Source organism: Hemiscyllium ocellatum, chromosome 3 (assembly GCF_020745735.1).
Source record: "Hemiscyllium ocellatum isolate sHemOce1 chromosome 3, sHemOce1.pat.X.cur, whole genome shotgun sequence".
Lineage (NCBI taxonomy): Eukaryota > Metazoa > Chordata > Chondrichthyes > Orectolobiformes > Hemiscylliidae > Hemiscyllium > Hemiscyllium ocellatum.
Window position 1 is genome coordinate 89,006,995 of NC_083403.1, and position 17,020 is coordinate 89,024,014.

Consider the following 17,020-nt stretch of genomic DNA (forward strand, 5'->3'; position numbering starts at 1 on the left):
TACCATTCCTCTCCAATTTTATAAACATATATGATACTGTCTGTCTGTCCAATGGCTATTTTGGTGGAATCTGGTGAAAACGCCATGCCTCTGACCATATAACTTTTTTTGCCATACTGAAAAACAGTACATAGTTGTTTTAATAAATAGTTTACAATGATCAATTTGAACAAAACATAAATATTTCTACTAAAGCATTACAGAGATAACCGCTGATAAGTGCACTGAACAAATAACTAAATTGCTGATCAGTCATAGTTTACAATGCCTCCAAAAGAATCTATGTCCATCAATAATAATTTGCATTGGTTACAGATCTGTACTTCTGATTGTACTGACTCCTTATATCATAATGCTGTTGCCAGTCGCTTTGCATACAGGCACCCAACACTTGCATCCAAACAGTGTGCATTTCAGGGCCTGTTCCTTGTTTTCGTAGCACTTACTAACTTTGTGATTACTTGAATACTCACAAAGTGAGCATTGCCTTTTTAACTTGTTGCCAACTCATTCAGAACTTATAGGTTCACAGTACTTGTGCCTCACCTTTTAGAGCAGAAAAAAAAATCATATCGGTCATTGAGGAAATATGTTGCTATGTGGCATCTTGATACATCAATATCATCCAACAGCATGTGCCAGCAGCTTTTGCAGTAAATAAACTACATGTGCTTCAATAAAATGATCATGTCCCAAAGTCTAAGGCAGGCTAAGTCAAGGAAGACTGTGCTTAGTCAGTGGGTATTGGCACAGTGAGTCAAGGATATTACCAAATCTCCATCCAAATGCTTGAGCCAATTAGATTCAAAGCTTTACATAGAACATAGAACATAGAAGGATACAGCGCAGTACAGGCCCTTCGGCCCTCGATGTTGCGCCGACCGAATCCTACCTAACCTATACTAGCCCAATAACTTCCAAATGCCTATCCAATGCCCGCTTAAATGACCATAAAGAAGGAGAGTTCACCACTGATACGGGCAGGGCATTCCATGAACTCACAACCCGCTGTGTGAAGAATCTACCCCTAACATCTGTCCTATACCTACCACCCCTTAATTTAAAGCTATGTCCCCTAGTAACACCTGACTCCATTAGCGGTAAAAGGTTCTTAGTATCTACCCTATCTAAACCCCTAATCATCTTATACACTTCTATCAGATCTCCCCTAAACCTTCTCTTCTCCAATGAGAACAGCCCCAAGTGCCTCAGTCTTTCCTCATAAGATTTTCCTACCATTCCAGGCAACATCCTGGTAAACCTCCTCTGCACTCGTTCTAAAGCTTCCACATCCTTCCTATAGTATGGCGACCAAAACTGCACACAATACTCCAGATGAGGCCTCACCAGAGTCTTATACAACTGCAACATGACCTCAGGACTCCGGAACTCAATTCCTCTGCCAATAAAGCCCAGTACACCATATGCCTTCCTCACAGCACTATTTACCTGGGTGGCAACTTTCAGAGATCTGTGTACATAGACACCAAGATCCCTCTGCTCATCCACACTACCAAGTAGCCTACCATTAGCCCAGTAATCCATCATCTTGTTATTCCTATCAAAGTGAACGACTTCGCACTTAGCTACATTGAATTCCATTTGCCACATTTCCGCCCAGCTCTGCAACTTATCTATATCCCGCTGTAACCTACCACTTCCTTCCTCACTATCCACAACTCCACCGACTTTTGTGTCATCCGCAAACTTGCTTACCCAGCTTTCAAGTCCTTCCTCTAGATCATTTATAAAGATAACAAAAAGCAATGGTCCCAAAACAGATCCTTGTGGTACACCGCTAGTAACTGCGCTCCAAGATGAACATAATCCATCAACTACTACCCTCTGTCTCCTTCCAGCCAGCCAATTCCTAATCCAAACCTCTAATGTATCCTCAATGCCATACCTCCGAAGTTTTAGCATTAGCCTACCATGGGGAACCTTATCGAACGCCTTACTAAAATCCATATACACAACATCTACTGCTTTACCCTCATCCACTTCCTTAGTCACCTTCTCAAAGAACTCAATAAGGTTTGTGAGGCACGACCTGCCCTTCACAAAACCATGCTGGCTATCCCTGATCACGTTATTCCTACCCAGATGTTCATAAATCTTATCCCTTACCATTCTCTCTAAGACTTTGCCCACCACTGAAGTCAGACTCACTGGCCTATAGTTACTAGGGCTATCCCTACTCCCTTTCTTGAACAATGGGACCACATTCGCTATCCTCCAGTCCTCTGGTACTATTCCCGTAGACAATGACGACATAAAAATCCAGGCCAATGGCTCTGCTATCTCCTCCCTAGCTTCCCATAGGGTCCTGGGGTGAATGCCATCAGGCCCAGGAGACTTATCTATATTCATCCTTTCCAATATTCCCAAAACCTCCTCCCTGCATATTTCCAGGGCATCCATTCTAATTATTTGTGATTCCATATTCACATCAGCAACAGTGTCCTGTTCCTGAGTGAATACTGATGAAAAGTACTGATTTAATGTCTCTCCGATCTCCTCCGCCTCCACACACAACTTCCCACTACTATCCTTGACTGGACCGATACCTACCCTAGTCATCCTTTTATTCTTGACATACCTATAGAAAGCCTTTGGGTTTTCCCTAATCCTACCAGCTAAAGACTTTTCATGTCCCCTTCTCGCTTCTCTTAGCTCCCTCTTTAGCTCCTTCCTGGCTACCTTATAACTCTCAATCGCCCCAACTGAACCTTCACGCCTCATCTTTACATATGCCGCCTTCTTCCCTTTCACAAGGGACTCCAATTCCTTACTAAACCACGGCTGCCTCACAAGGCCCTTTACACCATGCCTGACTGGTACATACCTATCGAGGACACGCAGTAGCTGCTCCTTGAACAATCCCCACATCTCATTAGTGTTCTTCTCTTGAAGCCTGTTTTTCCAATCCACACATCCTAAGTCATGCCTCACTGCATCATAATTTCCCTGCCCCCAGCTATAGCTCTTGCCCTGCGGCGCACGATTATCCCTCTCCATCACTAAAGTAAAAGTCACCGAGTTGTGGTCACTGTCCCCGAAGTGCTCACCTACCTCCAAGTCTAACACCTGGCCTGGTTCATTACCTAGAACCAAATCCAATATAGCCTCCCCTTTGTATTGTAATGGCCTGGGAAATAGGCGACAGATTAGCAGTACACCAGCAAGGGAGCGCCACAGAGAACTGCCACAGGTTTAATCACTTATCAATCAGGGCGGTCTTTCCAAAATAGTCATGGGTTGGGTCAGAGTAAATATAGGCTAATCTGTTAACTGAAGGTGAAGTGGTGCTATTTTCTGAGGTGGAAATATCAGAAAGTCAATTATGGGATTAAAAGCAGCATACTGAAATGCAGAGGGGATAATTATCGGAAAATGTCAGAGTGGGGGGAGTGGGCAACTCAACATATAGATGAGAGATGAGAAAACATAAGACGGAAAAGAGATTTTGCAATAGTGGGAAGGGTTGATGGGGCAGTGCAAAATTATGGGTGGCATAATTAAGCTCGCTCAAAGGTAAAGTGAAAAAATAAGCAGTTAAATATTTAATAGAGTAGGGTGAGAACATGGAGAAGCTTATGGGATTGAGAGGGAGGGCAATACAGAAAGGAAGATGAAGGTTTGGGGGGAGGAGAAAGGTCACCTACATAAGAGCCAGCGATTCATTTCGTGAAGTGTAATCTGTATTGCCTGCCATCCTCATCCAAATCACAAATACACTATGAAAAATGGCTGTCAAACACATGGAGAAGGTGCAGCGAGTGTTTTTGTTTAAATCTCTGTGGGAATGGCCTTAACTTGTGAGTGATGTGAGGGCCTGAAAGGGGCAATAGCATTAAACAGACACGGACGCATATCTGTTATCACATAATTCTTTAATCTCTGATATCTACTAAAAGCTGACTAAAATTCTGGCCATAAGCAAACTTGACAATATTATACGACATGACAAATTAATCCTAGCAATAGCTGTGAAGAAAAAGTAATATCAAACAAGTTCTAAAAATGTATTACTTCCAAAATTCACAATTACCTTTCAAAGTTTCATTGTTGCACAAAGGAGCTGCTCACCTAATATCCTGAATTCTAAAATGCCCACACTAATATCTAATACACAATGCTGCCTTTCTTGGGTAATGTTGGAGTGAAAGTTCCCATCATTGCTACCAAACATGCAATCCCCAAACGTATGTGCACCAAATTGCCTGTGGTGTCAGTGTTGGACTGGGATGCACACAAAGTTAAAAATCACACAACACCAGGTTATAGTCCAACAGGTTTATTTGGAAGTACTAGTTTTCAGAACACTGCTCCTCCTTCAGGCGGTTGTCTGAAATCAGGTCTGATGTGCAAGGTCTATACACAGCCATCTCATTCACCTCCTTGTCAGAAGCTTCCATGTCCCTGTGTTTTGAGGGTGCTGGTTAAAGATCATGTGTGTATGCTGAACGAACATATTACTGTGGGGCTGCTTTGTTTCTAATATTACCCATATAGATTCATTGGAACAATCACCAATGGATTCAGGTTTAAAAGCTTATGTCTCTATGGCCACCACATTCACAGCATCCATTGGAATGAATGGCTATAAGCCCAGAGCCAGCATCAACCTTCACTGAATCTGATGCAGTCTCTTAATATGGAGTTTGCAACAAACATTGTGGCAAAAATGCGGGAGACCCACAGTTGCTGGTCTTCCAAAGAATACTGATGAGAGACTTGCAGTGGCATTGTAGTCTGGGTACAGTGGCAGAGATTGAGTACATGTGAGGTAGAAAAGAGATGATGGTTTCACTTACTCTTGCAGAATGCAGGTCATTTACACCTTTCCTGTCCTGCTGGACATTTATCCAACTGCAGACATTACACTGGCCTAAGAAGCAACTTCAGACCATGGTGGCAGGGTCTGGTGCTGTGTCTCCTCTAGCAATCCTGATGAAGATGAATGGCTCTTCCCTAGATCACCGCACCTACCAGGACATTCAAGTCTCTGTCAGAAAAACTGACAAATCTCTTTCTCATCCATGTCCTTTAGAACTGTGCTGAATTGCACTGTGAATGGCACTTCCTGGCATGCAGCATTTGAAATGGTACAGTGCCGGAAATTTACTAATATGTGGATGGCAGAAAGGTTTTCTGCCACTGCTAAAGGCAAATGGAGGCATGGTGCATACATGATGGGTTGAACAGCAAAGATATGTGAGAAAACTCACTGGATCTCACAGAAACTCACCATGAAACACCCCAAAAATTGGCACCTAAATTATTTTTGGTAAATTTCAGTCCTCAGTGTACAAAGAACTGTGATTCTTTTACTTAGCCTATATAAAAGAAGTTTTTTTGTACTATTCTTTTAAATACAATTATGTTGTCATATACTTGGCCCACTTTGAGCTATCATAATTCAGCTCAGAACATATACAACTGATCTTAAGGAGATAGAAAATTATGACAGGTTAAGTTTAATGACTAATTATAACAAACAAATTTACTCTCCTGCTATATAGTTAGATTAGATTAGATTACTTACAGTGTGGAAACAGGCCCTTCGGCCCAACAAGTCCACACCGACCCGCCGAAGCGCAACCCACCCATACCCCTACATATACCCCTTACCTAACACTAGGGGCAATTTAGCATGGCCAATTCACCTGACCCGCACATCTTTGTGACTGTGGGAGGAACCGGAGCACCCGGAGGAAACCCACGCAGACACGGGGAGAATGTGCAAACTCCACACAGTCAGTCGCCTGAGGCGGGAATTGAACCCAGGTCGCTGGCGCTGTGAGGCAGCAGTGCTAACCACTGTGCCACTGTGCTGCCCCGAAATGGTAATGGTACTCTCTAGAACATGTTAATTATATATTTGTCACATCATTACTTATAATTATTTTGGAAAATAGTTTTTAACCTTGGCATCTGCAGGTTTAGTAGAGAATTTATCCCTTCTTTCTCCGTTTTCATCATAGAGAAGAACAACTCTGTCCACAGTGCAGACTGCAAACTTGGTGTTATTGGGTGCCCATGACATACATGTAACTTTAGCAGCACCATCCTGGGAAGAGAAAAGAAAACTGAAGTTCACAAAATTACAACTGCATTAAAAAAGTAATTATTCTATTTGACTTTGCTCTTCCAGAATTTCATGCCATTTGTTTAGGCTTTTTGACTCTGATCTCCAGCATCTACAGTCCTCAGTTTCTCCTTAAAAACTCTCTCTGGTAATCGACCGCATCTGATCGTCTTCATGTTTATTCTGATGTTGATTTTGAATTAGCCTTTCTTAACTATTTACCTGCTTTCAAATGTAAATTTCCAGAGCAATCACTGACTTTCTTTCTCTTTAAGCAAGGTTTTAGCATTTACAAGCACAACACATGAGCACTATTTGAAAAGTAGTAAGCCACATGCAGTGTGTGGGGCAGTATTCAAAGAAATATGCCCACATAGCAATGAAAGAATGGTCCTAGGACCAAGATGAGGGGGTGTTGGGTACTGTAACAAGGGTTTTGAGGTGCAAGAAAATGGAATGAAGTGATTTTTGGCTGTGGGAATAGTAAAATGGCATATTACGTTCTGGTTGATAGTTAAGAGTTAAAGACAATAGACAACAGGTGCAGGAGTAGGCCATTCTGCCCTTCGAGCCTGCACCACCATTCAATACGATCATGGCTGATCATCCTTAATCAGTATCCTGTTCCCGCCTTTTCTCCATAACCCTTGATTCCACTGTCCTTGAGAGATCTATCCAACTCTTTCTTAAATGAATCCAGAAACTGGGTTTCCACTGCCCTCTGTTGCAGAGTATTCCACACAGCCACCACTCTCTGGGTGAAGAAATTTCTCCTCATCTGTCCTAAATGGTCTACCCCGTATTTTTACGCTGTGTCCTCTGGTTCGGCACTCACCCATCAGCAGAAACATGTTTCCTGCCTCCAGAATATCCAATCGTTTAATAATCTTATATGTCTCAATCAGATCCCCCCCTCAGTCTTCTAAACTCAAGGGCATACAAGCCCAGTCACTCCATTCTTTCAGCGTAAGTTGAAGCAGTATTAACTTTAACTTAAGTAGTGTGATTTTTAAAATTTGCCAATGATACACAAATTAACTGCGTCGTAGATGATAAGGAATAGAGTGACAGATTACCAGAAACTGTGGATTGGTCAGGCAGGCAGAAAATTGGTAAATGTAATTGTATCCAGAATAATGCATTTGGGAAGAGCAAATAAGACAAGCTATTAAGTATAATTCTTTGAAATTTGCACTACAGGTAGACAGAATGGTGTAGAAGGCATTGTGCACAAGTGTCGAGAATGTTGTGCTGGAAAAGAACAGCAGGTCAGGCAACATCCAAACAGCAGGAGAATCTACGTTTCGGACATAAGCCCTTCATTCCTTATGCCCGAAACGTAGATCCTCCTGCTCCTCAGATGCTGCCTGACCTGTTGTGCTTTTCCAGCACCACACTGTCGACTCTGATGTCCTGCATCTGCGGTCCTCACTTTCTCTTAATTGAGCACAATTGCCTTCGTTGCTCAAACCTGAGTATAGAAGTTGGGACGTTATGTTGAGGATGTACAGGATGTTGGTGAGGCCTCTTCTGAAATACTATGTGCAGTTCTGGGGGCTCTGTTATCGGAAGGATATTATTAAACTGGATTGAGTTCAGAAAAGATTTACCAGGATGTTGCCAGGAACGAAGGGTTTGAATTATAAAAACAGACAGGAAAGACTGGGAAATTTTTTCACCAGAGCATTGGAGGTTGAGGGGTGACCTAATTGAGGTTTAGAAAGTCATGAAAGACATAGAGGTGGTGAATGACTCGGGTAATTCCCCTAGAGTGGGAGGATTCAAAACTAGGGGGCATATTTTTAAGGTGAGAGGAGAACGGTTTGAGAAAGACATGAGAGACATTTTTACATTTTGGTGGCACAGTGGCTCGATGACTCTATGACTTTATGTTGAGAAGCAGAAAGTTGTTGGCATGTCAACAGATCTCTGGCAAGTATACAAGGTCATCAGCAAGGCATACAAAATACTTTCCTTTATTGGCCAAGACCCAAGAACAGTGAATGCAAGCCAGAAATGCAATAGTTAGACTGTAGCTGGAGTACGGTGTACAGTTCTGACTACAGGATGAATGTGAGGGAACATACATAGGAGATGAACAGAGATGTTAGAAACAAAAACAGAAATGGCTGTAAAACTCAGAAAGCAGAGTTAATATTTCTGGTGAACCGTCTTCAAAACTGATTGTTGCCAGGAAGAGACTGCTATATATGCTGAGGATGAAGCACAGAGGGAAAAACAACAGTTGGACAAGACAAAGGAACAGACAAAGGTCAGCATGGGGAACCAACAGCTGCTAATTGGGACCATTACTAGTTGACAATAGTTGGGAAAGAAGATGGACATTTCAGAGGCCTTTTGTAGAAGTTGGCATCATTGGACCATACACAACAGAGTCGCCTTCACCTGGATCTCTCCCTCAAGCCTTTTACCGGCATTCAATTTGTTCATCAAGAACTGCCAATGTGACACTGGTCACCTTAATTTCTCTGCATTCCTTTATCTATTCCAACCTAATGCCATCTGAACTGATTGCATTCCATGCTCTCAGATCTAACCTTAACTTTGTAATCAAGTCGGCCGCAAGAGTGGTCCAGCTGTTGTCTGGTATACTGATTTCTACATTACAGAGGCAAAGCATCAGCTAATGGATACCTCCTCCCATCGCCCCTGAACCACAACCCCACCAGTGAACTCCGGGCTATTGCTTCCACAATGGTCAGTGATCTCAATTCATCTAGTGATCGCCTGCCCACTGCTTCCAAGTTCACAATCCCTCTACCTCGCAAAGTCCACTTCTACTTTCTTTCCAAAATCCACCAACAGGACTGTTCAGGCAGACTCATTGTTCCTGCCCTGTTCCTGTCCCACAGAACTCATCTTTTCATACCTTAACTCAACTCAATGTTTTTCTCCCCTTGTCCAGTCCCTTTTCACTCATATCCATGATTCTTCTGAAGCTTTACATCGGTTCCAGAATTTCAAGTTTGGGGATTCCAGCCACCTCCTCTTCACCATGGATGATCAATCCAGGGCTCAGGGCTGGGGATCTCAGTTTCCTTCTGGAAAAAGAGCCCAACCCATCCCCATCTACCACCACCTTCATTTCTCCTTTAACGCCTCTCACTTTCTTTAGTTCAATGGTGTGGCCATGGGTACCTGCACAGGCCCCAGTTATGCCTGTATCTTTGTGTGATACGAGGAACATTTTGGTCCTATTCTGACCTCCGCTCACAACCCTCTCTCTTCAGTACATTGATGATATCATCGGTGCTGGTTCTAGCTCTTGTCTGGAATTAGAAACATTTACTCTTTTGCTTTCAATTTCCACCCTGCTCTCACCTTCACCTGGCTCGTCTCTTCCTCAACATTTCTGTTTCCATTTATTTTATTCATTCATTCATTCACGAGACAAGGACATCACTGGCTGAACCAGCATTTATTGCCCATCCCTAATTGAGAAAGAGTCAACCACATTGCAGTGGTTGTCACAAGTAGGCCAGAACAGGTAAGGATAGCAGTTTCCTTCCCTAAGCGACATTAGTGAACCAGATAGGTTTTTCCAGACAATCAACATTGGAGTCATAGTCATCATAAAATTCTTAATTCCAGATTGAATTCAAATTCAATATGGCGGCATTTGAACCCAGTTCCCCAGAATATTAGCCACGTCTCTGGTTTAATAGCCATAAGGTCATCATCACCCTTACATTTCTGGAATAGGCAGGCCACTATATCAACTACAAATACACCGACTCCCACAGTTACCAGGACTACACAGTCTCATACCCCACTTCCCATAAAGCTTCTTCTGCATTCGCTGTCTCTCCATTTCCAAAATGTTCACCTTCTTCCTCAAGGAAGGATTCCCTACCACCATGGTTGACAGGGTCTTCAGCAATCCTTAACCCATGTCTCACACTTTGGCCCTTACCCTTTCTCTTTCTCTCACAACAGTGACATGCTCCCCCTCTTCTTCACTTACCACACCACCAGCATCTACATCCAAAGGACCATTAGTAGTCACATCTGTCACCTCTAGCAGGATGCCACTGCCAGACACATATTCCCCTCCAATTCCTTGTCAGCTTTCCACAGGGCCCTTTTCCTCTGGGACATCCTGGGCCACTCCTTCTCCACTCCCAATGCCATCCCACATCGCCATGGTATCTTCCCATGTAATCACAAAAGGTATAACATGCTCAGTTATTTCCTTCCTCTTCACTATACAAGGTCCCAAACACCCTTTTTCTAGCTGAAGCAGTAACTTATCTGCCCCTCACTCAACTTAGTCTACAGTACTGAAAACAAAAAAATGCTGGAAATCACAGTTGGTCAGGCAGCATCCATGGAGAGACAGCAAGCTAACATTTTGAGTCTAGATGACTCTTCATCAGAGCACTACAGTATTTGCTGCTCACAATGTGATCTCCTCTACATTGGGGAGAGGAAGCACAGGCTGGGCAACCTTTTGCAGATCATCTACATTCGGATTGCAAAAATGACCCTGAGCTTGTCACTTCAACATGCCACTAACTGTATTCCCTAGCCAACATCTGTGTCTCAGGTTTGCTGCGGTGCTCCAAGGAAGCTCATCATATGCTAGAAGAACAGCATCTCATTTTCTACTTTGTGACTCTGCAGTCTTTGTGACTCAATATTGAGTTAAATAATTTTAGGGTCTGAAAACCTACTCCCATTCCCTTACCTCAGCCCTACACACCAGGCCTTGTCATTACATGGACTGCTATCACAACTATCACATTGTCAGCTACTAAACGGTCTACTAAATGGTCCTAATCAGCAGCTAAGGATAGGTTGAATCACTGTTTTTCAACTGACACAGAAAACTGAGCCATATCATCTTTTGTGCCATACATTTGTCAGGTTTTGTCAATGTTTTTATGTTTCTTGACATGACGGCAGATATAATGGCAATGTGAAGCTGAACATGAATTACAACTCAGCTCCCTTCAGACTGGAACTTCATCCAATTAACACGTGAAACTGAAGGATTGAAATATAAATAAATAAGTATACAAAATGTGAAGATGACCAGTAACAAGGATAAATCTGCAGGAGTTGCACTTCCATTCAGACTGAATAAGTTCCAACTCTCAAAGTCTACAGACTCCACATTATAACAGTGAATGCTGTTCAAATTAGCTATAAAGGTATGTAGCTCTGAGAAATCTTGAAAAATGCTACACGAATGCAGGTCCTCTTTCTTTTCTGAATGACTAGTGTCGACCTTAATAGCTCAAATGAAACAAAAGAAGTAAAGATCTGAAACAAAAACAGAAATTGCTCAAGAAACTCAATAGTCAGGCAGTATCTGTGGACAGAGAAGTCACAGTTAAAGTTTTGAGTTCTGAAGAAGGTCACTGGACTGGGAACATTAACTGTTTGTTCACCGAGCTGGTGGATTTTTTTCTCAGACGTTTCATCACCACATTCGGTAAACCTCCCATGAAGCGCTGTTGTTCCATCCCGCTTGCTATTTATGTGTCTTGGTCTGTTGTGGTGGGTGATATCACTGCTGGTTCATTTTCTGAGAAGTTAGTAAATGGGGTCCAAATCAATATGTTTGTTAAAGGAGTTCTGGTTTGAATACTAGGCCTCTAGGACTGCCCATGCATGTTTTTGTTTAGGATGTCCCAGGACAGATGTATTGTCCCAGTCAAACTAGTGTCCCTCTTTGTCTGTATGTATGGATGCTAGTGATGGTTGGTCATGTCTTTTTGTGACTAGTTGGTGCTCATGTATTCTGATGGCTATTTTCCTACCTATAGCAAAATGTAATGTTTGCTGAAGTCCTTGACAGGTATTTTGTATACGGTGTTCATTCTACTGGTTGTTGGTACAAGGTCCTTTCAATTCATCAGCAGCTGTTTCAATGTTGTGCTAAGTTTGTGGGCTACCATGATGTGAAGGGGCCAGAGTAGTCTGTTGCCATCTCCACGATACCTTTAATGTATGGTGGCGTGGCTAGAGTCTCTGGGGAAGCTGTGTCTTTTTGTGTCTACCCTATTACTAGTGTCCATACACACAGACGATAAGGGACACCAGTTTAACTAGGACAACATAACCATCCTGGGACAGGCTAAACAAAGACACACACAGGAATTCTCACAGGCCTAGCATTCAAACCAGAACTTCATTAACAAACATATTGATTTGAACTCCATTTACCAACTTCTTAGAAAATGAACCTGAAGTAATATCACCCACCATAACTGACCAAGACACATAAATAGCAAGCAGGACAGAACACCAGCACTTTATGGGAGGCTCTACGATGATGTTACCTAGCATGTTGACGAAACGAAACGTCTGAGAACAAATCTACCAACTCAGCAAGCAAACTTACAACCTGATCCACAAATCTTCTCTAATTTCACGAAAGCATTAACTCTCCACCAATACCTGAATTTCTCCAGCAATTTCTCTTTTTCTTATCAGTTTAAAAATCGGGAGCATTTCCCGCCCCGGAAAGGAAGGAAAGAGGTCTTCCCGTAATGGACACTACGAGTGGCCACAACCTGTAAGCTGTTTGTGAGTGCTGTACCTGAGGATTCAGGAGGGTTTTCAGATGTTTCAGCTGCATTGGATTCCAGCTTCGGCTCCGTCCGCTTTATTTCTTCCCCCAGGCTCCGGACCAGCCGCTGTTTCCCTAGTTACGGTCCCGCCACGTCACTGTGTTTGAGTTCTCAACGTGTGGATGACGCGTTTCGCACGAATTGAGGGCGTTGATAAAAACGAATAGAGTGACAGTTGACAGTGAAGGTGGTTTTGTTTTACGAAAAAGGTTTTAAAACAATAATGGCACAACCTAAAATCTCAACTGCTCTACTATCCAGTGCAGGTTCTCATCTGGAAAGTAACATATATTGGGCTTGCTTACATCAATTGTTTCTTTTTCCCTACAGAACTAGAGAATGTAAATTGCAGAAACCGAGACTGAACCGGAACAAAATTGCCTGTTTCAGCCGAAGGCCCGTGTCGCCCCATTAACTGCCAATGAAACATACGCAGTGCCTGACTATGGGAAAAAGAAGAAATAAAAAAATTGGAGATGCCGGGGATTGAACCCGGGGCCTCATACATGCAAAGCATGCGCTCTACCACTGAGCTACATCCCCGTGTTGTTTTATAAAGTCGATGATTTATAGATAGTTGTTTTGGAATGATTTCGTGTTCTTAAGAATTTTTGTTCATTGATCTTGTTTTAATCTTGCACCTAACCTTGAGCTCATTTATAGTGTTATTTAGTGGTAACAACCAACAAAGTAGTCATTTGATCTGGTGCTGGAAAAGCGCAGCAGGTCAGGCAGCATCCCAGAAGCAGGATGACTCTATTCATGCCTCTCATTATCTTGTACACTTGGATCAGGTCACCTATCTTCCTCCTTCTCTCCAGTAACAAATGTAACAAAGAGCACGAAAGTTACTCCTGATAAGAAAGCAAACTACAAACTTGGTGACTTCAAGAGTGTCAATAAATAATGTCCTATCACAAATTTCACACAAGACAAGCCTTTAAGAATACAACTTTGGGATTCCTCAGCATAACTCCAGAGAATCAGACTGCAGAAGAATTGAACCCTGAGCATCCAGAGACAGATGCTGTTGGTTGGGATCATACTTAGATTCAACTATGAATTAGGTATTAGCTAAGTTGAGTCGTGAGCCTTAACTTCTTTGAGGGATCTTGTTTGAGTTGCTACATGAAATACAATTTACATTGTTTCAGTATTTGATTGTCCATGACATTTCTTAATAAATAGCCGAATTAAAGGTAGCTGCGGTAATGAGCAAACAGAAGGTTGCCCAACTTGATGTAGTAACAAACTGCAGTCTTCTTCTCAGCGTCAGTGTTATTGCACAGAATGTTAATCCATGTGAAAATTTGAACGAGGCACTCCAGTGAGTGTTTCAAAATAGCAGGTCATGTGAGAATGTGGTTGCAAAGTTAGGCATATAGAATCCTTTCCTTATAGCCAAGAGAGAGAATACAATGACAGTTTGGTTATGTTGAAACTACAAGTCATTATTTAGGGCACAGCATATGTACACACACAGTTCTGGGTTTTTTTTTACAGAAAAGATGTAATTACAACAAGTACAGATTTTTGAGAATGTTGCCAGGACTATTGAGGAGGCTGAAAGGAGATATGCACAAAATGGTCAGGTCTCATGATGTGTTAATCTTTGTCGAATGATAAATGTCTGTAGGGACAAAGATTTAGCGATTGGTGGAGAAAATGGAAAGCTTTTAGAGGATGGCATAAGACTGGAACTCACTGCCTGAAAGTGAGAAGGACAAGTCTTTAACTCATTCATACAGTTCTCAATTGTATTATCCAGTAGATATTGATCATAAACACAATTTTTCTCTTCCATCTTAACATTCTTTTCATTTATCACCCAGGGAGATCCAGATTGCATTGAGCTACATTTCCTCTTCCTGGGAATATGTCCTAACTGTGCTTGAATAAGCTCTTCTTTAAAGGCAGTCCATGTACTTGGTTATAGTTTTGCTTGCTGAATGACTTGGATTTGGGGATCAATTGTAATATTTCCAGGGCTGTGGATGATGCAAAACTTGGTAGAAATGAAGAATTGTATAAAGAATGCAAAGAAGGTGTAGCATTAGACAGACCAAGTGAGTGGACAAAAGCCACTTTGACAGGAGGAGTAGAAATTGAGTATTTCTTGATTAGTGAAAGATTAGAAAATGTTGATGTCCAAACAAAACCTCGGTGTCTTCTTTCATAAGCCATTGAAAGTTAGCACATAGGTGCAGCAAGCAATTCAGAAGGCAAAGATTATGTTAGCCTTTATCTCAAGAAGATTTGAGTACAGGAGCAAAGAAGCTTTGCTTCAGTTGGATAGAATATTGGTTAGACTACCTCTGGATGATTGTGTGCAGTTCCGGTCCCCTTGTCTAAAGAAGGATATTTGCAGGGAGTGAAGAAGAACCATAGAGTTGTAGTGATGTGTAACATGGAAACAGACCTTTCAGTCCTCATCGAACAGACATCCCAAATTAATCTAGTCCCATTTGCCAGCATTTGGCCCATATCCCTCTAAATCCTTCCTCTTCGTATACCCATCCAGGTGCCTTTTAAGTAATGTAATTGTACCAGCCTCCACTACTTCTTCTGACAGCTCATTCCATACACGCACCCCCTTCTGTGTGAAAAAGACTACTTCCTAGCATGATGACACTGTCCCAAAGAAGGTGATTGAGGAGAAGTGTCATTATTCTGTGGTCTGGAATACTGAGAGGCAATCTCATAGAAACACACAAAAGTCTGGAAGGAATGGGCAGATTAGATTCAGAAAGAATGTGGAGCAATCTACGGATCATAGTTAATGCTCAGGGATGGCCAATTTGAAATAGAAATGAGGAGTAATTGCTTGTCTGAAAGGGTTGTAGAACTCACTACCCCAGAATGCAGTGAACATCAAAACACTAAATAAGTTTGAGGAGATGACAGATTTTTAATTAATAATGTGTTAAAGGGTTATGGGCATTGGGCAACAAAATTGAGTTGAGGTTGAGGTGAGATTAGCCATGATCATGTTAACTGTTGGAGCAGCTGGATGGGCTGAAATGCCTACTCCTGCTTCTTGTTGTGGAACTGATGAGTTGTTTTTTCTGGCTATGGAGTCAAAAAATAAGGGGATACTGTCTCAAAATAAAAGGCACACCATTTTAGACTGAGCTGAGGAAGAACCTCTTCACTCTGAGGATGTGAGTGTTTAGAATTCTCTATTCCAGAGGGGTGTGAAAGCTCAGTGCTAAAGTAAACTCAAAACTGAGATTTATAAATGTCTAGATCCTAGTGGCATCAAGAATATGGAGTTGCATAGGTATATGGCATTTTGGTAGATCATCAGCCATGATAGAGAATGGTGAAGCATCTGCCGTGGGCTGGATAGTCTATTAATGTTCCTAATCGCTGATTCCAATCTGATGAGATACATTCCTACCCCATTGAAATTGGCTGTCCTCCAAATTATTATTCTTATTCTGGATTGTCATTTTTCCTAGCCAAGCTTAAAATACAATGATCATTGTTCCCCAATGACACAATTCACTTGGTTGACTTCATTCTCAAGAACCAGCGATCCCTTCTCATTGGCCTGGAAACATACCACAGTAAAAAATGCTCTGGAATGCACTCTAGAAATCCTCCCCCCTATGTAGGGTGCAAGATCCCTATGGAGTCTCACCAAGAATCAGTACTCATAGAGCTGTACAGCATGGAAACAGATCCTTCAGTCAAACGCATCCTTGCTGACCAGATATCCTAAATCAATCCAGTCCCATCTGTCCCATTTGGCTCAAATCCCTCTAAACCCTACCTATTCCTATACCGATCCAGATGTCTTTTAAATATTGAAATTGTACCAGCTTCTGCCACTTCCTCTGGCAGTTCATTCCATACATGCACCACCCTCTACATGAAAATGTTATTCCTTAGATCCCTTTTAAATCTTTCCCCTCTCACCTTAAACCCATGCTATCTAGTTTTGAACTCTGCTATCTTGTGGAAAAGACCTTGGCTATTTACCCTATTTATGCCCCTCATGATTTTATAAACTTCTATAAAGTAACCCCTCAGCCTCTGATACTCTGGGAAAAATAGCCCCAGCTTATTCAGCATCTCGCTCAAACCTCAAACATCCAACTCTGGCAACATCCGTGTAAACCTTTTCTGGACCTTTTCAAATTTCACAATGTCCTTCCTATAGCATGGAGACCAGAACTGAATGAGGTATTCCTGTGGCCTAACCAATGTCCTATATAGCTGCAATGTGATCTCCCAACTCCTATAGTCAATGCATTGACCAGTAAAGGCAAGCATACCAAGCACCTGTTTCCCAGTGAAGGGTGTATGCCTGAAACGTCGGTTCTCC

General features: G+C 42.1%; 1 protein-coding gene and 1 non-coding gene across 4 annotated transcripts in view; both read right to left on the minus strand.

Annotated features, from left to right (window-relative positions):
* Nucleotides 1-12,772, minus strand: part of ift172 (intraflagellar transport 172) — a 242,173-nt gene extending 229,401 nt beyond the window's left edge. For 2 of the 3 annotated variants that reach the window (XM_060851630.1, XM_060851645.1), the window contains exons 1-3: nucleotides 12,660-12,772; nucleotides 5,930-6,073; nucleotides 4-116 (exon numbers count right to left, since the gene is read on the minus strand). In XM_060851630.1, coding sequence (XP_060707613.1) covers nucleotides 4-116; nucleotides 5,930-6,073; nucleotides 12,660-12,698 — 296 coding nt within the window. In that variant the 5' untranslated portion in view covers nucleotides 12,699-12,772. The remainder of the gene's footprint in view (nucleotides 1-3; nucleotides 117-5,929; nucleotides 6,074-12,659) is intronic. The other variant, XM_060851638.1, reaches the window with a different exon arrangement.
* Nucleotides 12,773-13,161: 389 nt separating this feature from the next.
* Nucleotides 13,162-13,233, minus strand: trnaa-ugc (transfer RNA alanine (anticodon UGC)). The gene has a single exon. It is a non-coding gene; the product is annotated as a tRNA-Ala (tRNA).
* Nucleotides 13,234-17,020: the final 3,787 nt, after the last annotated feature.